At 51.7% G+C, this 22,679-nt stretch overlaps 5 protein-coding genes across 5 annotated transcripts; 1 reads left to right on the forward strand and 4 right to left on the reverse strand.

The window, feature by feature from the left end:
• The first annotated feature begins 911 nt into the window (after positions 1-911).
• On the forward strand, positions 912-1,584 carry CC77DRAFT_1090553 (hypothetical protein). Its single transcript, XM_018529524.1, has 2 exons — positions 912-1,219; positions 1,284-1,584. The coding sequence occupies exons 1-2, from the start codon at positions 996-998 to the stop codon at positions 1,468-1,470; spliced, it is 411 nt and encodes a 136-aa protein (XP_018390344.1). The 5' UTR covers positions 912-995; the 3' UTR covers positions 1,471-1,584.
• Positions 1,585-1,942: 358 nt separating this feature from the next.
• CC77DRAFT_1004615 (Pkinase-domain-containing protein) lies at positions 1,943-6,111 on the reverse strand (the record flags this gene model as incomplete). The annotated part of the gene is made up of 5 exons (XM_018523279.1): positions 1,943-2,160; positions 2,321-2,602; positions 2,657-4,632; positions 4,684-5,430; positions 5,483-6,111. 5 exons carry the CDS (start codon positions 6,109-6,111, stop codon positions 1,943-1,945), a joined length of 3,852 nt encoding a protein of 1,283 aa, XP_018390345.1.
• Positions 6,112-6,823: 712 nt separating this feature from the next.
• On the reverse strand, positions 6,824-10,392 carry CC77DRAFT_290432 (hypothetical protein). The gene is made up of 2 exons (XM_018531082.1): positions 9,651-10,392; positions 6,824-9,597 (listed from the first exon to the last, which is right to left on the reverse strand). The coding sequence occupies exons 1-2, from the start codon at positions 10,244-10,246 to the stop codon at positions 6,948-6,950; spliced, it is 3,246 nt and encodes a 1,081-aa protein (XP_018390346.1). The 5' UTR covers positions 10,247-10,392; the 3' UTR covers positions 6,824-6,947.
• Positions 10,393-10,941: 549 nt separating this feature from the next.
• Positions 10,942-11,660, reverse strand: CC77DRAFT_290430 (hypothetical protein). The gene has a single exon (XM_018531081.1). The coding sequence runs from the start codon at positions 11,514-11,516 to the stop codon at positions 11,091-11,093; it is 426 nt and encodes a 141-aa protein (XP_018390347.1). The 5' UTR covers positions 11,517-11,660; the 3' UTR covers positions 10,942-11,090.
• Positions 11,609-13,180, reverse strand: CC77DRAFT_290439 (hypothetical protein). Its single transcript, XM_018531083.1, has 2 exons — positions 11,857-13,180; positions 11,609-11,800 (listed from the first exon to the last, which is right to left on the reverse strand). Exons 1-2 carry the CDS (start codon positions 13,051-13,053, stop codon positions 11,702-11,704), a joined length of 1,296 nt encoding a protein of 431 aa, XP_018390348.1. The 5' UTR covers positions 13,054-13,180; the 3' UTR covers positions 11,609-11,701.
• Positions 13,181-22,679: the final 9,499 nt, after the last annotated feature.

Here is a 22,679-nt window from a genome sequence, read left to right on the forward strand (position 1 = left end):
GGCGTGTAGTGTGGTCTCGGTATCTTTCTTCGTGGTTATGCGGAGGGCGGTAGATCTGGGCGCGAAGCAATCGACGAGTTTGTCAGTATGCGGCGCAACACTCCTCATTTGCGGAGACCACAATAAGTGCGAGCCAACTGAGGTGAGTGACAGACAGCGGTTTGGGAAGAAAGAGCCTGACGTTGACTGTAAATGGTCGAAGCAGAGTATGCGAGTTCAGTTGTGTAGCATGGTAAGTGGGTGCACCATCGCCGACTTCCAGGCAACAGCGGCGAGAGAGTGGGTGAAGAGTGTGGAGTGCGGAGTGAACACTGGAAGACTCAGTGACTGAAATCATACTGGTCTAACGCGGTAGGCGCTGCAAGTGTAAGAAGGCAAGAGCTATTGGGGACTCGTTAGATACGTCCTATGTCGCAAGCGCAACCTTCCATAATCACCATATGCCTATTGTAGCAACAAGTGCTTGATGCGAAATGAACGATTTACATTCATCAAAGAGGTACTTTGCTTCATTGAACGATGCAGCATTGCGAGGCGCTGGTATTGCGTGCTAAGCTTTCCTAGCTGCGTTAGCGTGTGTCTGCCACAGTCTGATAACAGCCGTGGTGACAGTGTCACAGCATCTCGATACTGACAGACTACGAAGCGCCGCATTATGCAGCGAGAAGCATAAAGCCTACCATGAAATCGTCACCCTGATATTACTGATCATGTATAGCCGTCTCGACCACTAAGCAGCATCGTGCTTCTTATGTAAGGTGCGGAATTATTCCCTCGACGCTGACTAGCAGAGCACATGAATACACTACACCGCACAAAGGAGTTGAACAGCTAACAAAAAGAATAAGAAGAATGACAATTAGACATTCGAATACGCACATACATAATTTGTATATATATATACAAATTCTCCCCGGCGTTCTTCCACCAGCATCCATTCCAGACTCCCACCCACTAGTCACAAACCTCACATCTCCTTCAACGTCAAAGCAAATATGCCTTCCATTTCACATCTGCTGTCCCAACCAACCTGGAGAAACATCGGCCTAGGCCTGACCACCACGTTCTTCGCCCTCGGCGCCCTCTCTCTCATTCGCCCCATCACCGCCGCAGCCGCCCTCGGCGTCTACCCCACCACCCCCGAAGGCCACACCATCAACCAAAAGTCCATGACCTTCCTCGGTATACGCGATGTTGCTGTTGCAAACAGTCTGTTTTGGTCAGTAGCGTCACTGTAACGGGATGAAAAGAGATAGGTACTGATTTCATACACCGATTTATAGGCTTCACGCTAGGGGACAGACGAAAGAGACGGGTGTGCTGATGTGCAGTTGGGTGTTGGTGTGTGTGACGGATACATGGGTTGCAGTAGAAGGATTGAAGGAAAGAGGGGACAAGGGTGGGATTGTAGTGTTGGTTGTTGGGGCAGTGATCACCGCTGTGACGGGGTTGGGGCTGTTGGGATTGTGATCGGAGGATGGCAGAGGTATCTGTGCAAAGCGGAAGCCTATCCAACGAGTAGGCGAGGCGATCAACACGGAAGCCCTAAGTAGAGAAGTTTGAAAACATGTGCAAAAGAGAAAGTATTACCATTACGCATTAAGGTGTTATTCTAGGATGGGTACACGTGAAAGGAAACCAGTATCAGCCCATCCAATATCTTACAGACATTCACATGCCAAATGAAGAAGCACGTGAAGGATTGTCTATCTGTATCGTGTGCAGAAAGAATCCTTTGCATCCCTCCTCGTTATTATCCTGCCATGCTCACATTATGCATGTGATGCGAACAAAATACCCTGATCCAACATACTGATCCTACCCACAAGTAGGAAGAAGTATGCTATCTGGTATCCAAGCATCCCCATTCTTTACGCCCTCCTTCACCGATTTCCTCTCCATTACCATTGTTATCTTCTCGTAATTTCCTGCTCTTGGTATCCTACTCCAAAACCGCCATCATGGAAGCCTTCTTCTCTTCATCTTCAACCAACATGCAGCGAGCGCGACAGACGTCTTCGACGATATCGACAACCTTTCGAAAACTGGAGGCTGCGCCGCGGGTTTGCGTGAAGCGTGCGAGGCAAAGATTCGCTCGACGTCCGTGTTCGAGTACGACGAAGAGCTCGATGACAAAAGTTACGGGCTTGATTTTGAGGTCTGTAAGACGTGGTTGTTAGCAAGTGTCTTTCAAGTAGCAACAAAACAAATGCAGCATTACATCGCCATACGAGCTCAGCTTCCAGCAGCTCCACCTCGAATTGCCGATCTCTGAGACACCATGCGCTGAACATAAGACACGCTCGGGGTAGGTACTTACGGTTACTCTTGTCAATGCGTGCACTGATGGAGTTTACTTCGCGATCCAGCGATACGTCCTGAACGCCGAAGCGCTGCCAGTCGCGCAGCAGACGAACGAGATCCTGACGAACTTTGCCACGGCCGATATGGAAACAGAGGGTCTTGCTCGCCGGCTTGATGTGGAGGAAGCGTGATAACCAGTTCATCTGGATCTCTGGTGGACCGGTACGAGCATTATCGTTGTTGTTGTCGGATCCGATATCGAAGTTGGATAAGATGGAAGATGAGCTGAAGTTGAGTGCTGCAGATATATCAGTATGTGAGATGGAGTCCGAGTGATGGAATGTATGCTTACCCCCCAGCTCCATAGGTCTCCTGCCCTTGTCATCCTTCGACTTCTTGCTAAAGAAGGCGAAGAAGCCTTTGCGAACAGACTCGCTCTTCGTAGTAGCTGTACTACTATTGCGCATAGGAAACTCGCTTCCAATACTGCCATCTGACGGCTTGTGGTCATCCTTTGTGTTATCGATGTTCGCAAAGGCCATACGGTCGTTCCTCTCCTTGCGATCGTCAAGACCTTGCCATGCCTCCGGGATCTGGAGTAGCGAATTTGACTGCTTCTTCTTCACTTGGTTCTCTTTGTTCTCCTGCTCGCGCTCCTGTTCTCCGGTATTGCGACGAAACCACAGCGACTTCTTCTTCTTGAGCACTGTGTTCTGCTTTTCGAGGGCGGGAGGGGCGTGTTCCGTAGGTAGAGCCTGCAGATCATTCTGTACATGATGGTATGGCTGGAGGATGGGTATCGCAGGCGCTTCCTGTGTAGCGTTCGTCTTTAAGCTTGTACCACTGCGCTTGCGAACGTTCAAAGGGGCGATGCGGATGGGCGATCCATCGACGATACGAATAGTCTGCGGCAGCTCGGTCACCACACGACGGCCTTGCGGCCTAATAGGGTCAGCGACAGCTCGCTGCTTGGGAACGTGGATTTCAAACCCATCTTCATTGTCAGCCTTTGCCTCCTCAGGAATCACACGAAGCGACCTAGGCTCCGGACACTTGACGGGAGCGGATACTATACGCTTGCCACCGACTGCAGGCAGCATCAAGCGATCGAGGTTTTCGAGTACGTTGTTGATTCGTGCGGTGCTATTCTCATCCTCGTTCAATAGCTGGGCTATCTCTTCACGAGTCGCCGCCAGCTTTCGCTCCAGGAGAGTATTGGGAGTCTCCGCCGGGATCGGAGGCAGTGGCCGATCTCCAAGAAGCCCCTTGACACCAGGTGTGGCACCCAAGGTACTGCCGCCAGAGTCTCGCGTGTTGGAAAATGAAGTCGGAGGGCTGTCATACTGCGAGGCGTCGTGGTAAGCATCTGACTGAACGCTAGAGCCAACAGAAGGAGAATTGAAAACCACGTCCATGAATTTGTCCAAATCCTGGCTGAACTTCCGAGCCTCTCCTTCGATATATTTGGTAGGACTCTCTGGCTTTCTAAGCTTCAAGCGTGGCGTCTCCGAGCTCAGAAGGGTCCTCAGCTTGGGGGCTGAACGGATCGTGCTCGTCTTGCAAAATGGCCTGTAGGACCCAATAGACGTGTGGGGTCTATGAGACATATGGTCGACAAAAGATCCGACTTCAGTCTGCCAGCTGCTAACTGTTGCCGCGGAAGACCGACGATCACGCAGATGCGAAAAGCTCACACCTCGCTTTCCCATGCCAGTGGAGCGAGCAATGACGGGTGGATTACTAGGCCAGTGTGAGCTCGCAAGAGAGGACCGAGAGATTGAACTCCGCTGAACCGAAGGGGCACGATGAGAAGAAGGGATGCTCTTATGAGAGGGAATGCTTCGCGTAGAGCGGCGCGACGTTGCAGAGCTATGCTTGGAGTTGTTCCGTAGTGCCTGAACGCGTAATGAGTTTCCCTTTTCATGTCCCAGAGCAGTGGTAAGACGTTGGTTGCCGCTGCGGCTGCTGTGCCCCCGATGAACTGTAACATTTTGGTTGAGCGGTGCGTCTTCTGGAATGGGAATGATCGGCTGCCGTGAAGCTCGGTATGGGTCGTAGCTAGCCTCAGAGACAGGCGACTCATAGAGGCTATGCTTCGAGTATAGATGCTCGTTGTTCAATATTGAGTAGGCGGACTGCGAACGCTTGTGGTCGTGATTGTTTGTGGGCAGCTCATTTATATCATTGCGTGCGGGTGAATGCCGCGTATTGTGGTGGTGGTCGCTGTTAGAATGAGCTACGGCATAATGCGCGCTCGGTTGGTAGTTCTCAAGCTGGTCGGTGTGGTATTTCTTCAGCGCAGAGTAGAAATACTTCTCTTGGTTTGCTCTGTTCAACGATTAGCAGTTGCACATGTGTATTGTGGAAAACGCTGCTTACTCTAGACTCAGTAGCTTCTGGATCAGGACCTCCTCCTTCTCGCTGTGCCAGAGCGTGCGCAGATACCGCAAGATCTCGCGGTCGACGGTTTTACGCTCTAGATTTGTCCACTCTGCAATCGCAGGGAGGGGTCCAGTCCAGTGATTAACGTTCGCGTTCTCTCCCATGAAGTTTAGCTCTTGCGAATACTTGCGGAGAAAAGGATGATCCCAGATCTCATCGATGGAGATGCGACGGTTTGGATCAGCGATCAGAATCCTCCCAATAAGGTCTTGAGCTTCTCTAGAGATGTTGTCCGGCATGATGTACTTGGCCGCTGCGATGTCGCGAAACAGGTGCTTCAGATCACGGTCATCACCAGAGTAGTTGAAGGGAGGCGTGCCAGTGAGGAGAACAAACAAGATGACGCCACAGCTCCATACATCTGCCTTTCCTCCATCATAAGATGTAGTCTTGATAACCTCCGGTGCAGCGTAATGAGGGCTACCGCAGGGTGTGGTAAGCTTCTTGCCAATGGGCTGCAATGCAGCCATGCCAAAATCGACAAGCTTGACCGTCATGGTATCTCTGTCCAGCAGAATGTTCTCGGGCTTGAGGTCGCGATGGTGGATATTGATACGATGGCAGTAAATCAGGGCCGCGATTATCTGGCGGAAGATATGGACGGTATGGATCTCAATCAGTCCATGCTGCTCGTGGATATAGCTGAACAGCTCGCCGCCTTCGACAAACTCCATGATGAGGTAACTGAGTCATATTAGACGGATTGACGGGGGTGTGCGGTGTGTGCAGTACTTACAGCTCATCGCGGTTCTCCCAGATATCATAAAGGCGGACGATGTTGGGATGATCCAGCAACTTCATAATGCATATCTCTCGTTCAAGGCCAAATGGAATCACCTTGCCATCAGGGTATAGTGAAGACTCTTGCTCAGCACTCTGAATGAGGTTGGCCAAGCTCAGGGCGCGCACTTTCTCTGCCGTAGCCTTGGAGATGATCTTCGCGGCGCCATATTGTCCTGTGCCGCTGTGCCTGACAAGCCGCACACGCGAGCAGCCACCTCGTCCAATGGTCCTTCCCAACTGCCAAGGACCAATGTGTGTCTTGCGGCGGCGGTTTGAACTGGAAGCGTTGGTGCTTGCATTAGAGATTTCGGAATCGCGCTTCGGGTTGTGAGGTCGACCTCCGTGGGCTTGAACAGCGGACAGACGCTTGTTTTCTGGCGAAACGTCCTCGTGCCGAACGGAAAGCGTACCATTTGGAACTATAGACTCGTTGTGGGGAAGCGGTGGAGGCGACGAGGATGTATAACTGTTGCTGCGCTTTTCGTTGCCTCGCTGGGGGCGTGGGCCCTCATTTGCGTGATTGGTGCCGTCACCGAATGCGCGTCGACGCGTGGGCGGGCGACCAAGGAAGCTGGAATCCATGTTTTATATAGAAGCTCGCAGTTGTCAAGGCGGGCGTCCTCGAGTAGTGCAGCTGTCGTTGCTGTGATGAAAAGGTAAGGCGAAGACCAAGATATGAAAGACAGTAAGGTGAGTGTCCAAGCCAAAAAAAGCTCGCAATGCGTTGTTGAGGTAGTCGAGCTCGCTGTAATGGGTGGGATCAGACAAAAGCCATGACCGGATTCTGTTTGTTGTTGTTTATCGCTGTTGACACTGAGGGCGCTCGCTCGATCGTTTGACCGCCAGCGAGTCCGTTGACGAGGCCGGTAAAGGAAAGACGGCTAGATGTGCAATGCCAAGTGAGTCTGCTCTCGCTCCAAGAAGCTAACAAGTAGATGGATGCATACAATGGACGGGCTATGCAAGTGTCGATGTTGGAGAAGAAATGGACGTTGCGAGGGGAGACTTGTGCACAGACTGGCCCGGTAAAGTGCAATCGAATGCAAACGAGGTCGCGGCAGGAGCAACAACAACACCAACCACGGCAGTGGCGACGAACCTCACAATGAGGAAAGCGTATCTTGATTCCTATATCGGATGTGAACAGGACTTTGGAGGTGTGGCGTCATAGAAATGGACCAGTCATTGTGAAAGATACCAGTCATCATAATCCCAAAGAAGATGAGATTGGTGAAACATCCGGCCGATAGGAAGAGACATGAGATGACGGTCGAGATAGTGATTTTTTTCTCACCTACCGTAGCACAGTGTCATTCTAGAACCTTCTCATGCAATTTGTTCGCTTTCCTTGAGACATATTCGATAGCAGCTCTTGATCTTGACCAACATGATCTCTTGTGACAAGTCTTCTAACCTTTCTAGCATATGAACATAACGTCTACAGCAAAGTTCAGTCCGGTGGGATCGGTTGGCTCTTCTTCAATCTGGCAGATAGGCTCCAGTTCTGGAAACAAGTCTTGGGCAATGTCGTCCGCTGGAGCATCTCCAACGCCCGCACTGTAAAGGCCCCCAGGTTGTGTTTTTGGCTCCTCTTCGTTCAAATCATCCGAGCCAGATTCACTGCTGCAATTATCTGTGAGATGGTCGTCCTCATCCTCAGTATCCATGTTACTAATCTCTCCAGGGACATTTTCTGGGCTAAAGCTATAATCCTGCCGCTCTATCTGAGAGGCGATGTAACGTGGCTCGAGTGGAAAGACATCATGCCTGACACATGCCCAGCAGCCATTCGGGCTCAAAATGTGAAACTTGTAACCCTTTTGCATGGCCAAAGTTGCCGCTGCAAGTCGGGCCATTGGATTTCCAAAAGCACGAAGAACACCACCTCCGACCGGTGCGTCCAGAAAAGCTTTCCAACTGTCGACTGCCTGCATGCTTTTCGGAAGGTGGCTCCTTTGTTTCCGCTGCTCCACATCGTGGTCGCAATCTCCGTGGTGTGGCCATGTTTTTTGCGCCCTCATAATGTCAACGTCTCCCACCCAATCGCCGCCATCGTACACGGAGACGTTCGTCTCGACGAAATATGCTTCAGAGTCACGATTACCGCGGGGCTCGACGTCAAGTGGGAGCTCATATCCAGTAAGAGAGAGATGAAGAGACGTGGCCGAGAAACTGTCAACAAGATCCCCATTGAATTGCTCGTACTCCACGACGTACTTGTTGAAATCGTATTCTCGCATACGGGGGTCATTCGGTGATATCAGTAATGCGAACCCGGGTCTGCCAATATTTCCTGTCAACCTCTTGATAAGATATTTTGAACTGGGTTTTGTGGGATCTTCGAGCATTTGCGATGCCACAAATATTGAGTTATTGTGTGATAGTGCTAGTACTCCTTCCAACTTGTACGGATCTAGCTGCATCTCTCCAGTCTCGAAGAACGCCACAGCAGTGAAGGCGTGGTTGATCGTAATTGGAGATGGCAACTCATGTTCAGGTATTTTGAGAGGGGCTGACGAATACGAACCCCATGCGTATTGAGCCCTTCCAATTTGAGATATTCTTTGGAAAGGGGCTGACCAAAGCGACCCCGGTACGGGTTGCGATGTCACTCGCAGATCAACGCAGGCACCAGGTAGGCCTTCATAGATCTCTTCTACATGACTCAGAACCTTTAAACTTTGAAAGAAATCGTTGCCTCCTGCTGACCGAATTAGCAGCTGCTGAGTCAGTCTTGCTACCTCAACCAAGCCTCCTCTATAGAGGCGAAGGAATCCGGAAAGTGTTATTGCATTGCGAGAGAGTGCAGGTTTACCGCGTTTGATGGGTCGGTAAATAGCAGCTTTCCCTGCATCTCCACAGACAAACTCAAAGTCTTGTATGCTCATGTTGGGACCTGGTGGTAGCTTAACGATACCATGGTCTTGAAGCCCAGAGATCGTTCGAATCTTTGACGGGTCTATAGTCGGTCCATCCATCTCTGTCGCGACCGAATAATCGACAGCGATGAAACTTTGGGGCGAGTCGAGCTTGTCGTCAATCAGCCAACTGAGATGCTCTTGATTGCCGGGGTAAGGTTCTTCGGTTCGACGTCTCTTGTGTCCAACTTGTCGGTTGCTGGTTCTGAAGACGGTAGTGCAAAAGAAGACAGTACTGTCGTCGTTAGGTTGCCGCGCAGGACTGTAACGAATGATGCTTCCCTTGAGACTGGATCTGTCTGGGTGGTTATTGGCCCACCATCTGAGAAAGTCGATCCGGCGCTGTATTTTATCGGGTGTAGGGAAGTTGACGACGTCAATGAGAGAACGCATGTCTGTGAGGCCGAACAGAGGAAGCGGGTGCTTGTCATGCTTTGCTAGGAAGTTCGAACAGCGGCGGATGCCAAACATAATCAGGGCCATTCCGTGTTTTTTCTCCACCTCGCTTGCTTGTTGGAAAGCCTTGCAGCACTTTGCCAGTGTAACCAACCAATCCAACTCTTGTATGTTTCTCATCTGCAAAGGATCATTGCTGATGGAATCATCAAGCAGAATGATACATTGCATCGCAAGATCGATATCATTGTTCTCCATATTCCACGAGGACAGTACACTCCCAAGTATAACATAACGGAAGTCTGCATAAGATACTTGAGAATCCTTCATGCCATGACGACGCTCTGCGTTGACCGGATCCCCATAGAATCGCATATGGGCAAGCGGAAGAGACCAATAAATGGTTTCATCTGGACACCCTTCTCTACTCCCCATGCCTACTGTGATCATACCTCCAGGAGCAATCAATCTGTCCTGCTGAGGCACATGATAGGTTCGAGTTCCAACGCCCAAGACAGTCATGTCTGGATAGAGGTGCCAGGAAAGAAGTCCTAACATGACATCGCCGTCATTAATACGTTGAGGACGTCCCAAAATCAAGTCGTTCATCGCTTTCATCGCATGCTTCCAGACTGCCATCACAGAGGAGTACAGCTCTTTATCTCGGGATACTGGCAGATTAGCTCCGTCAATGACGAGCCTTAGGTTCGTTTGCTCGAGCTTTTTTACACTATCCGCATATTGAAGCCATGCTCTAGATGACATATTAGCGGGTTAACCACTCTCCAGAACAGCGTGATCACCTACCTGGCACTGGCGTCCCATTCGTCCAGCTGTTTTCTCTCAATGTGAATCATGGACGCAGCTAGCTCATTCGCATGTAGCATAGCAGAAGAACCCACCTTTTTACTCAGGATGGATTTTCTTTGCTGGACAAGCTCCTGCCAGATAGAGATCGCTTGTGACCTCTTCCACATGCGGGCTAGCAGGCAAGCAAGCAAGTGCATAGTCACAGCTCCATCGCCCGAAGTAGCTGCAGCTAAAATGCTTGTGCCATCAGCGCCGATGTAATCCGCGAAAGCCCCATGAACACTTTCCTGAGAACTCATCGTATTCTCTGACGTTGCTATCTCACTGGCTCGCTTCCCGTATGCTTCAAGCAATTCAGGAACAGCAGGGATCTCTGACTCAAAAAGAGCGAACAGCTTTCGAGCCGTGCTGTGTATCATGCCGTCTTCTGCCTCAGCCTTGCGCTTTGGCGAAAGACTGGAGCACAATCCCATGAATTCTGGAGGGGCTTCGAACCTGAGCATAGAGAAATCCAGATTAATATTGACGAGGGCTGCTGTGTTCTCCTGGGCTATGTGCATGATAGCGTTCGTTAACTTGCCAAGGCTAGCCATGGTCGCTTCCAGGCGGCTTTCGTTCGCGATTGTGTGGGTAAGACAAGACGAGTCGAACTGAGTGTGAAACCCTTTGAAAAGCTTTTAAAGCTTCAAGATTATCGGAGCCTTAGAAAGTCTTCCTCGAGATCTTGCTGGGGAGTGGCTGTGTCAGGCAGCAGGCTGAGAGAGCAGTCTCTCGACCCCGCGATATGTGCCAACGATGCTGGCGAATCGTGCGGTAATACCTATATAAACTTGCAGTAGGCACGTCTATATGCATCATGACCAATTGCATCTTGCTTTCAAAGATCTAATGAAAGATCGTTCGATTGAGAAGGGAAAGAAGATAAGATAGAAGCACGCACCCTATGTGGCGCGTCGTGATGAGGAAGGTGGAAGTGAGGTAAAGTAAAGTCGAAGTTCGCAGGTCAACGCGTCGTGCGCCTTCCGCACCGCGCCATGCTTCCCCGCGCGTCCACCGTACCAAACTCGCTGCCAGCTCCCGGAACCTGCCGATAACAACGCTCGCACACAACCGGGCCACCCAGCCACATGGTTCAGTCATTTTTTCCCATGCACTTAACCGTCTTGCGTACCTAGCACATACCAAAACCTTAATGCGGCGACCGCTCGTTCAGGAACATAATGCAGATGTTATATCCCGTACTTACTGTGAACGGCAAGAATTTAAGCAACTCATCACAAAATCACACCGCACTTTTGCTTCGAGTTTGACTGCGACGGGTTCGACTTTTGCGACAAACGGGATGTAACAAGGCGAAATGGAGAACAGGGTACATGTGAGAAGGAATCAGGAGAGAACATGAATAAAGCATAATGTGTTTAGTATTGTATAGCGGTATCATCCCCCTTTTTCCAAAGATGCCCAGCGCTCGCTCTCATTCCCACTCTCTTCCGGTAGCAATGCGACAGCTACGGTTCCGTACTGCGCATGTCGCTTGCCGGAAAAAGCGACTACAATGGGGTGAAAAAGCAACTCTGGCAGCATACAACGGGAGGTTCCTGTTCGTCCGCGAAACATTACACCCGCAGTAGCCCAGACACCAGGTTCCCCTATCACACACAGGCCGAACCCAAGCCTGAAACCTCCTGTCCAAAAACAAACAGACAAGTGACGTACATACAACAACAACCGAGATGCGCAGGAGCCAGTTCCCCGCGTGGTACCTTCATAAATACAACGAAGAACAAACAAAGATAAGATAATAGCGACAACAGGGTAAGAGGTATCCGCGATCAAAAACAAAAGTTGGCCCCGTAACTCCATTCCTTTCCGCGTTCCGTTTGTTTCCGTTTCCCAGGGTAATCCAATCAGAAAGGAAAATAAAGAGGACGTGATAAGACATGCATAAGTTCGTAGCGTATAAGAGGGTTGAGTAAGTAATACAAGAGAAGAAGAAGTGGAGTGGGAGCTGATTGCTTCCAGGTAGGTGACGTCGAGGGTCGATTAGATCAATGAGTTTTTGAGTCTTCAATCTTGGGCGACGGGGTTTCGCGTTTTGTGTTGTCGTCCGCGCTGGCTTTTCCACATCCCTTGACGAGGATATGTCGCTACATCAACTGTTAGCATTTATTCCATGCGCAACTTTTGTAAATCTCGAACATACCTTCAAGGCATCCTTCCTCGAGAAGCTCTTATCGCAGTGGTTGCAGGGAAACGGCTTGACGGCGAGATGGATCCTCTTATGCCTCTTCAAGTCATGGTTGCGGTTGAAGCTTTGTGGGCACTGATCGCATTTGAACGGCCGGTCGTTGGCAGCGGGCTGCTGGTGTTGCGGGTGACCCATGAAATGCGGCATAGCGGCTGCATGACCACTGTTAAATCCAGGCATCATGGCTGGATGGCCACCAACCAAGGCAAGTCCGCCATTGGGGTTCTGAACGTTGGAAAAGACAGGGGCCTGGCCGCCGGCGTATTGGAGCGGTGGTCTTTGTTGGTACTGGTAGGGTGATTGGGAGGGGTTATTGGAGGGGATCGAAGGAATTGAACCTTGGGATACGGCGGGAGACATGCGGGGCATGGAACCGCCAGCGCTGATGGGGCTTTGCTGTTGGCTCAGTGTTGGGGAAGGGCCAGTGGAGTAGGGGAAGTTTGAGTGTTGCGGAGTGCTGGCAGTGTGGTAGCTGTATGTTGGGGTTGGTGGTTGGGGTGGCCTAAAGGAGTCCTGACTGAGGGCTGGTGATTGTTGTGGTGCCGAAGAGGAAACTGGTGTTTGTGCGCCCATCATCTGTTGATGGTGGTGTTGTTGGTGCTGTTGGTGCTGTTGATGTTGCTGCTGCTGCGCGGATATCGAGGGCATACTCGCTCCGTTGGACGAAGGCGTAAAAGGTGGAAGTTGCTGATTCATTTCATATGGTGGCGGATTCAGCCCTTTTCCCAGTGAGTCTTGTCGTGCGAACTGGCCTTCGCTGCGCGGTGGAGCAAACATACCTCCACGGGCTTGGCCGTATTGGTGCTGCTGTTGGTGATGTGCCGCCGGGTAGCCGTAGTGTGCCGCCGATCCCTGTGCTGGCGGAGAGTATACATACTGTCCGTTGGAGTATGCCATGGCTGTCGAGTACTGAGCGTTGCTTGTGGAGACAGCTGATGAGCCAATCACATCACTATGAGTTGTATTTGGCGGAGTCAACAGGTTGCCTATGGTGGTCGGAGCCTGCGATGATTGTGATGTGGTGACGGTGTTGGTGAAGGGATATTTGTGCATGGGTGGTGGAGGAAGCTCAAAGCTACCTAGTTGTTGGGCGTGAGGTCTTCGCGTTGCAAAGCTGGGAGGTACACCCATGGGGTCACTCCCAGGATGCATGGAAGACGGATGAGCCACGGCAGCAGCCACGTTGGCGGTTGTGTCTCGGGTAGGTCCTGATGACCTACCTGCTTCGGATGAAGGAGGACTTGGGAGAGATTGCAGCTGTGACGCTGCAAATGGCGAAGTGTATTGAGCACTGGACCAATACAGTCCACGTGAAGGCTGAGAATCCACGAAGGGCAACGAGCGGCTCGTAGCTCAAAGGCGTGATGTAAGAGGAAGGGGCCTCTGGTCGAGAGGGACAAAGTCCAGATGATATGCAGGGAGTGGAGGGAAAGGGATCTTGTAAAAGGTCCTCGTAGTACACAAATACCCGCTCGGTCTATGGATTTGCGACGGTGTTCCCGGTCTACTCTCTCGTCGCGTCAGACGGTTAAGGACTGCTCCGAGTCTTTTGGAATGCTGCAATCGAACGAACGGCCCCGACAATGGTACCTGCGCTGGTTCAGGCGGACAGTGATACCGATAGATGCACGTATGGCTGCAAGTACTCTAGAGAGTCTCAGTGACTGCGCAGCGTTAGTGGTGCTCGTCGTCGCAAATCGAAAAAGGAGGGCGTACAAGAGATCAAAAGCAGATACTCGTGGAACTGTGGTGTTCTTTTAACACAGACTGTTCGGTAGGGCCCGGATTCCTGGTTGCGCAGACGTGGTGCTACTGAGGCGGTTCCACAGAATGTGTGTGTGATAGCTTAAGGCTAAAGGTAGTGAGTCGTCTACTACGGTGTTGTCGTCCGGCTAAGATGACGATGCTCTGGATTGGCCGTGGTAGTCCTGCTGGTACTCGACCCGAGATGATGGATAGCAGTGTTGCAAGATGTGGTGTTGTACGTTGACGATACGTCCCACTGATCCTTTGGCGGCGGGGGGAGTGAGCCTTGTGAAGTGCTGGTGGTGGAGTTTGAGGCGTGTGGAGCGGCGATCACACCTTGTTAAGCTCGGGACCTGGGCGCCCTAGAGGAGCGATGGCGGAGAAGGCTGGAACCTGGGTAGACTAAAGGCTTTGTTACCGCGAGTGAGTGGAGAGCGGTAGCCCTCACGTATATGTATGGCGGGCTAAGGATGTCAGGGTAGGTGGGCTCGCGTGGCTGACTGGCGCGCTGGGGCTTCAGGAATATCAAGGGCTCAACCAGGCGATAGGGTCCGTCCAAGCGTTTCGAGGATCTGGATCGGGATGGGAGATGAGAATTAGCACGAAAGCAAGCCTCAGGTGAGCGGGCGGGAGCGCTATCCACAGGCGCACTTTGTCACAATAAGGCAACGCAAACGAGGCACGGCAGAAGCAATGCGACGAATGAATGACAAAACCACACCGTTCAGGTTCAGTTTAGAGAACTAGTCGAGCATGGGGCCGCACACGACAATGCATTACCAGGGGGGTGAAAGCACCCACCGTAGCCAGACCCTGTCCGCAGACCATCTGTCGGACTCTGCTGGCGTGCGGGACGGCTTGGACCAGCAAAGTGGAGGGCAATCGCTTGCGCCGGCCCGTGGATTCAGGACATCTGATTATCTCATATCACACTCGTTGATGAGCAGCAAGGTGTATGGCCGTAGAGCCCGTCATGTCTTGACCTCTCGCACGTTATGACGATGAGTGGCGCAAAGTGGAAGTCGGGCGGACATGCGGCTCCTCCCCTGACCCAGACTCGCGGCACGACAAGAGACAGGCAAAGGACAAAATGCTTTTGTCTTTCCCAAGTACCAAGGGTTAGGAGCCTACTGACACTCTAACGTGCGTCGGGACTGGCGCCAACAGGACCTGGGAGAGCCTGTTGGTGCACGGACGTGGTCTGGCCCAGACAGTGCTGGGGGAGAGACAAAGCACTTTCAAAGACGACCCTTACCTGGTTTGCCCAAGCTCGCCGTTGATAGAGACCAATCGCCGTTACTAGCAGCGCTGATCTCACAAGAAGTCCGGTGGGTGCGTAGCAGAAGCGCTATGAGATGGGACGTGAGCGCTTCATTCAGTCGCAAACCCCATCACGCTGCATTGTCGCGAGCCTCAGCGTCAAACATGGTCTCGCGAGAAACAGAGTCCAGCTGGGAAGTGCTTATCCCTGCAGGGATTCCTGTTCGGCGACCATGGCTGCGACCGTGCTTCTACCGCTCCGCGAGTTAGCTGACGACATGGCGCTCTGAACGAGCGGGCTAGCGCTAGCCGAGATGGAGCATGACTGCGAGCTGCACATGACGAAGTGATGGACTACCGTGCGCTTAAGCAGGCGTGTTTCGACGGCGGGATGAAAGAAAAGTGGGAAGTGTGCTAGAGTATCGGATCGACATGGCACCCGTTCCCTGTCGATGGTCATGGCCGGAACCGACCAGTTGCGGAGCAATATCAAGACGGTCGAGGCGTCATTCCGGAAGGCTGCTGTTGGCCCCGAGTGTGTAATCATTGGCCTTTGCGAGGGTGAATTGTCGGGCTAAAATTAGACGTTCTACTATATTGCCTACGGCACGTGTGCATCGCAACAGGCATGGTGCAATAAGCAGAGCATTAGATACCCTGCCCAACTCAATCTCTCTGACGCCAGTCCCGGCGCACCGTCGTCGTACATTCTACCTAGATGGGTGGATCACCACGTGGAAGTGCATATTCGGTCCATTTTGCGCGCGTCTGGTGCCGTCTTTTGAGTCTTGGAATCTCCGTCGCTGCAAAGCCTGTCGCAGCCAGCGGGCGTCATCCTTTCAGCCTCTACGGAAGCACAAGGCGCCGGCGGCTCCAAGTGACAGCTGCTGCACAATGGAAAGACTTGATGGAAGCGCTGCAAAGAGGCTTTCAAGGCGTTCAAGATGCATGTGTAGATGCTGTGTCGTTGAAGCCTCTCCCAGCTGCCTGGTTTCGCCTGGTCGCCAGTTGGCCAAGTGGCGGAACGACATGGCGACAAGGAACTGGGGAGACGACTCCGCGGTCGATCGGACTCTCGGTTCGTCTGCAAGCCAGGCCATCTGGTGCCGTGTGGTTGTCGGGCTGATGCCACAGACCATTGTTTTGGGGCAGCCGCTGCGAAGCCATGCCCGTTAAGCTGTGGTGCAGGGCCAAGACAACGCAGAGATCTCGCAACCGCAGCCGATGGCCGGCTCCTTCAGCGCCCTCAGCGCCCAAGACGAACTGAGAGAGGCTGGTTTGGTGGCTTGCCAGGCTTGCTGCTTCTCCCCGTCTCGGGTCGCGGTAGGCGTCACAACGTGGACAGCCCTGGCCATGTGTCTGCTTCCGATGGTGCCAGGATGCCGTATGTTGACAGCTGCTGCGCAACAGAAGGTGCAGAAGGAAGCAGAAGGAAGCTCATCACATTGCATCGGCATGCTCCCTTTCATCTCAGCGTGTTTTGTCGCAAGTGATGGAGTGGGCATTTTCGTGTAATCCATGGCGTCCCGGCCCAATCAAGAGCATCGGTAAGCGAGGCCTCCGCGAAGGGCAGTCGCGATCTGAAGCTGACCGGTGGTGCCTTCCTATTGCGCTTGCATCACACATGGCAGCGTACCTCGAGTAGAAACGTGCGGCATTCCCTCCTCTGCATCTGCAATACGCCAAACTTATTAGAGCAAGCCATGCGCAGACGAAAGCTGGGATCGCCTTTTGGCATTGCTATCCCGGTCCCAGCTGCAAATTATCCCCTCTGCCGGTTCTTTCGCGCTTGGCTGGTTAACGAACTCTCTATGCGTGCGTACGGTACCCATCGACCCCACCCCATCGTCATTATCTCAGCCTTGCCAGCTCAATTTGCGTCTAATTACCTGCTAGATGACGCCGGCCGTCATTCTCCCACGGTACATGGTACGTATCCTCGTGACTATCAACGCCAAACCCGCCCAGGCTACCCTGCACTCCCCTATGCACTCAGGTGCTTCATGTCTACCAAACATCAGTCCAGACCAGCAACGTCCTCACGGCCGTCACCTCCGCCTGGCTGGCCACGCTAAGATCTCGCCCGTTCAACCTTACAGATCTCTGCACAAGCGTCTCAGGCGTTCGGAGTGCCCGTGGCTCCACATCCTTGGCCCCCCTAACACGCGGGCTGCTAAAGTTTAATCGTGATCCCGACTCGTACTAGCGTCACTCGACATGCCCCCCCTTCCCCGTCACGGCCCAGCCCAGTCAACCGACTCTCAACCCTGGGACGGAAGTCTTGTTCCTAGCCGACGACGCCCACCCGCATGCCTGGGATTTTCTTTGCGCACAACCACCGGCGCGATCAAAACTGCCTTTCGCACTCGCTCTCTCTTCCAATTTGTCCTTTGACACCGGGGGCGGCGGCCGCTTCTTGAGCCGCATTTAGTCATTGCCCACGCTCTGCGGCACGGTTGCGGCATCAAGTGTTCTGAGCTTCACCAAACCATCTCATAAACGTCCCACACTTCTTGAACGATACCAGGACCGCTATTATGCGCCGTCGTCTTGTGTAAACTCCTTCTACCGCACATCCAATACCAGCCGGGGATGTGTTCTTCCGCCGACTTCGGTGACAATCGACCGGTCACCGACGCGCGACTCGCAACATCTTGATCGTGATGAGAAATGACATGTTATGCACCCCACGTTGCTAGAGTTTACAGCTTTGGACTCGGCACCTTCTCCTGCGTGCTGCAGCCGTCACACCAGCCTACCCAAACTTTACCACGCGCATCCCAGTGCCGCTAGCCCTCGACTCGCCAAACCCTGCCTTACACGGTGTGCTCGACGCGGCTTTGCGTCAAAGCACGTTTGGGCTGCCCCCCATCACAGCGCTCCTTTGTAATTACCAGTTCGTGCCATCACGACATGATTTGTCTTCCTCATGTTCCCCGCCTACGCTAAAATCAGAGTTGTTCCATCCCCCAACGCCTGGAGCCTCAGCCGCGCAGACCGCCTCGCTCAACATGAACTCCTCCTCTACCATTGTCAATATTCTCCTTAGCGCTCAATACTGATTTCCCCGAGCATAACACCGCTGTGACTGTTTTGTCAAAGGAACGCGTCTGTGCTGCGGGTATTGAAGCCGTGTTCGGCTCTATGTTCGACCGTACCTGCGTCAGTGATATACAGTCAAACACAAGTCTCTGTGGCGGCGCCATCATCTACACTCCACATCGATGATCCCGTTGATCGTCCCCAGGAGCGTTGTGCTTTGCCTGGATGAGCGCGCCAGACGTCGTGTCCGCTAGTCCCGACGCCCAGCGCCCGCAAAAGCCATCCCGTCTAGAGGAGCGCCACGCATCCATGATGTACGCAGGGTAGACCGTTGTCGAGGTTTTTCTTCTCCGGAGCATGGTCTGCATTCGTCTTGGGGTGCTGCCGTTGAAGGCTCAGGCTCTCAGGCCCCCGAGGGTCCAGCCAGAGCAGACTATCCATGACTCGTTCTGGCCGCGCGCTTCTTCGTCAAATCCGACGAGCATACGATAAGCTGCTCACGGAAGGATTTGCTGATGCTTTAGGCTATAGCTGCTGACGCCTTTTCGACTGTCAACCAACACCAAACTGCGCGCATCGCCTGCTATTCGCCCAGTCGCACAGCCATTGCTTGGATATCGTCACTCGCTGGGATCGATGCGATCCTCTTCGCTTGTTCGCGCGTAAACATTGGTGGAGAACTTCTGATCTGGAGAAGCGCCAATGGGGTGGGTCGATATTTGCAACTGCGGAAACTTGCTTCCTACACACACCCATTTTTCTTTGCATAATCCAAGCCAATCATGAATGATCCACTTCCAGGATGTTTCATCCTCTCCTACTTTTCTTGAAAGAGGCATAGGTATCCTGATGCTCATATGTGTCCAATGACCTCAATCGCACGTGCAACTCAACGGAGGGCCATCTCGCTTAGCGAACACGAGAAAACATCAGACCATAGTGGCCTTGTGTTACAACACCTTTCTGCATGCAAAGGTGGTTCTCGTACGGCCCAATCACACTGTTCTTTGCTTTTTCTTTCCACTGCTTTTATCGCGTCCTGCAATCTTCCAGCCCTAGGCCCCCCCTCAACAACTAAACGTTCCTTGTCCACAGCCATGTAATTCGTCCGATTCACACGTGGAGAATATCCTCCTGGGCATCAAGACTGCACGGCATCTGCCTGATAGTTGCCAGAAAAAAAAAGCACTTGGGGGGATCCACCGGCTATCTCAATGCCGGTCGAATGAGATAACCGAGATCTGTCTCCAACACTTGATGGTCACACCGGACGCATGAACATGACAGAATGACCTTCCATTGCACGACGTCAACGTCTCTCAACTACCTAGTCTCTAGTCTCACCATTCACATCGCTTACGCTTACTGCAGCTTACTCCTTCCATGTGCATGGCATTCACACCATCACTATACATAAGCACTCCCGTCTGACATAACAAATCTATGGTACGGCAGTGTGGGAAGTGCGGCTATCTTTGTTTACCTTGCTTAGCTTGGTTGTGCTCGAATCTGAATGTGACTGCATTGTATTCGCCGTCAGACATCGAACGCAGGAATCGCCAAGAGACGGCTGGCGATTAGAGAGTTGGTTGCTACTGTGGCCTGCGGGGCGCAGTGCGGATTTGGATGAGAGTAGAGGGCGCTTCGGGCATGCAGTCCAATCGAGAGCCTCGACCTGGCTTGGGACGGTCGCGTTTAAGGTGTTGGCTCGTGTGCAGGACAAACGAACTACCAGTCGATGTGCTTGTGAGGTAACATATCGAACCATCACCGGCGGCAGGAAACATGAAGATATGTTGGTGAAGACGGCGACGAGAGCCAGTGGCATTTCGTCTTCAACGTTCTTTGGATGCGGCGCCTCACCCTTCGCCAGGGCCCAGAGACTTCCCACACCGATGAGGCTCTGCTTGCGCTGCTGACGCGACGGCCCATACTGAGACCGTGTTTCTCCTTGTAGACCGGATGCGTAAGTTTCCTTGTTGACCGATTACGCACATCCCCGGGCGCCTCATCCATACGAACGCAACTCCGGCGCTTTATACGAGAAGGCCGCTTCCCACTAACCCTCCTCCATCGCCATCACATTCCATACATGTACTCAGCTTACTCTGCCGGTACGGAGTTCGACAATGCATAAATGTCCTTCATGTTGCCGAAAACAGGTAGTTGTCTTGGAACACGAAATCCATCAAGTGACGGGCTTGACTGTCTGACTGCTCTCGTGTTTGGTCGCTACATTCTTACAAGTCACGTCATGTAGCGATTTCCTCGAACGTGGGAAGTCATCGAGATGATGCATTGGATATTTGGCACGGTACGTCACGGGCCCCAACCTCAAGTTTCCGTCGCTTCGGGGGCGGAGCGTCCCTCCCACCGCCATCACCGTGCTGGCTTACTAGCATGCGCCACAAGTGAGCGGGGTGGCGATTGTGGCAACGTCAGTGCTTGTATCAATGCGTGTGTACTCCGGAGCAAAATGACCCCTTGGCGCTTGATTACGGGAAGTGGTTTGACAGCTTTTGCAACATATGCAGCGAGCATGATATTGCATACCGTGGATTGTGGACAGGTCATGAGTTGTAGAATATATCTTTCGACCGACCAGTGAATATTTTGATGTAACAACAGCATTTGGAAAGCTCAGAAGCTAGATGAACACAAGATCTTCTTGGATTTGAGTTGCGAAATGCGAAAAGTTCTGAGCTCGTACTCGGCGCGGTCTGGTAGCTTTTTTCGGAATCGCAGACTACGTTGCCATATCCCAATATAATAGAATGTAAGGTATGTGATATTTATGTACGTCAACCCCATGTATTGAGGCAAAGGTCAGAGTTTTCTTCGTGCCATCTGCACATGGTGTCTTGGACGGAGACGTGCTGAGAAGACATGGTGTGCGTATTGGACTTTTTACAATGTGAACCAATCGGCGTATGCGAGCTCACCCATGAAGGCTTGTTCACGAAATTTGGAAGTTGTTAGAGCATATGAGGCCAGGTATGAAGATTATCCGTAGTCATGTTCTGGATATGGCAGACTATACAGTGTGGAATGGAAAGTTCAGAACTCAAAACCATACCTAGGTAAGTTACATACTCCATGAACAATCTCGACAACACATAGACTGGTCGGCGGGGTATTTTGAGGTATTTTTATAGAATCGAGTGAGGGGCAGAAAACTCTTCCGATGGCTGTCTGAATGTTTAGGTCGTGTTCAAGTCGCAAAGTCATGCCAAGCTCCAATTAGCTTCCGTGCATGGTTGGAAACGTGGTTCACAGCGTCTTCTTCTTCAGTGGAGGACATAGGTCTGATTTGCCGTGTTTTGAATTCCATTGTGGTGCCCCAGAAACATCATAATGGTTAGATGCTGTTTTTGGTTCTCCCTTCTGCAGATCGGAAACATGAGGTGGGTTTTGTCATTTTTAGAAGGTCCGAAAGGAGGAAGAACATTGTTTGGTAGCGGATAATTTTGTAGAATAGAAGACGCAGGTGGATGATGAAGAGGAACAGAGGAAGCTCGTTGCTGAATTTATATATCATAGAAACCACGCTAGCAGTCATAAACATATGCAGCGATAATTCAGAGGTCACACGAAGAGCACATAGTGCAAAAACCGCGTACGTTTTGTGACTTCCCCCTCAAGATCGTCGCGCACTTCGTCGCACGTTTTGGAGAATCAAACGTCCGCTGGATTCTCTTCCATGAAAGATTTGTCTTCGTAGAAAGATGTTTTGGAAGTGGTCGGACCGACGCAGGACCCATGAACACAATCTGGCTACGTTTTGGCTAAGTGAAAAGCGTGTTGACAATCGAGACTTCCGAAAGAAGAAGAGCATGGCTTGGCTTTGTGGAGACTATGATTTTGGAAAGAAGAATCGTAAAGTAAATGATGTTGAGCAAGAAGGGGGAATGTCTAGCTGGTTTTATATAGCGTATCAACAGCACTAAGAGTCATAAAAAAAAAGCGAGAATAACTTTTGGTGAAGCGGCCGGAATGTACGCACACTTCATTGCAAGAAGAAACCGACATGGGTAGAGGATGTCATCATTTGGATCCTTTCTTCCCAACGCATTCTGTCGCATTATATCTGAGTTTTTGCGTATACTCGGAAGGGTCACAAAGATCATGAGTGTGTACCATCGGCTTTTTGGATCTATTATGAGAGCAATATAGGCTTCCAGAAGTCTGTGCCATTTTATCCATGCTTGATATCTCGTTGGGTTAATTGGAAAGCGGAAACACATATACCGAATATATCAATATTCTAGACAAATGTTGCAATGCTGAGGTGCAAAGAGAATGTGTCCCCAGCTTGCGAAGACTGAGTATCGAGAAAACACCACGCTAGATAGATGCAGGTGATATGGTTGACCATTGTATTAGCTCCAATTTCATAACACGGGTATCATACTCGTATTGTCCTATTCACGTTCGTGTCGACAGTAAGCGTATAAGCAATGTCCCTAAAACGCTCCCATAGTGGAGTCCCTACCTTAGCTTTCCTTGGTGTCAGCGCAACCTACGACGAGATCGTAGACCTTACCACCATCATCACCTAACCCAACTAGTCTCAACCCTTAGTCACCCTTTCCCAACCTCTCCCCATACAAACACCCGCTCCATACGCTCGGATCTCGGACCTTACTACCAAACCGTCTCATCACAAAGCTCACTCCATCAAGGACTCACGACACTCATCTCCGAACCAAGACACCAACCAGAGTCCACGG

The sequence above is a fragment of the Alternaria alternata genome (assembly GCF_001642055.1).
Source record: "Alternaria alternata strain SRC1lrK2f unplaced genomic scaffold CC77scaffold_2, whole genome shotgun sequence".
NCBI lineage: Eukaryota > Fungi > Ascomycota > Dothideomycetes > Pleosporales > Pleosporaceae > Alternaria > Alternaria alternata.

Bases quoted from the DNA above. Each gene is read 5' to 3' on its own strand.
- CC77DRAFT_1090553 (XM_018529524.1), top strand. From the start codon at position 996: ATGCCTTCCATTTCACATCTGCTGTCCCAACCAACCTGGAGAAACATC. The intron at 1,220-1,283 runs GTCAGTAGCGTC...ACCGATTTATAG, and splicing joins GTTGCAAACAGTCTGTTTTG to GCTTCACGCTAGGGGACAGA.
- CC77DRAFT_290432 (XM_018531082.1), bottom strand. From the start codon at position 10,246: ATGGCTAGCCTTGGCAAGTTAACGAACGCTATCATGCACATAGCCCAG. The intron at 9,598-9,650 runs GTAGGTGATCAC...TATGTCATCTAG, and splicing joins GAATGGGACGCCAGTGCCAG to AGCATGGCTTCAATATGCGG.
- CC77DRAFT_290430 (XM_018531081.1), bottom strand. From the start codon at position 11,516: ATGGAGTTACGGGGCCAACTTTTGTTTTTGATCGCGGATACCTCTTAC.
- CC77DRAFT_290439 (XM_018531083.1), bottom strand. From the start codon at position 13,053: ATGCATCCTGGGAGTGACCCCATGGGTGTACCTCCCAGCTTTGCAACG. The intron at 11,801-11,856 runs GTATGTTCGAGA...CAGTTGATGTAG, and splicing joins CGAGGAAGGATGCCTTGAAG to CGACATATCCTCGTCAAGGG.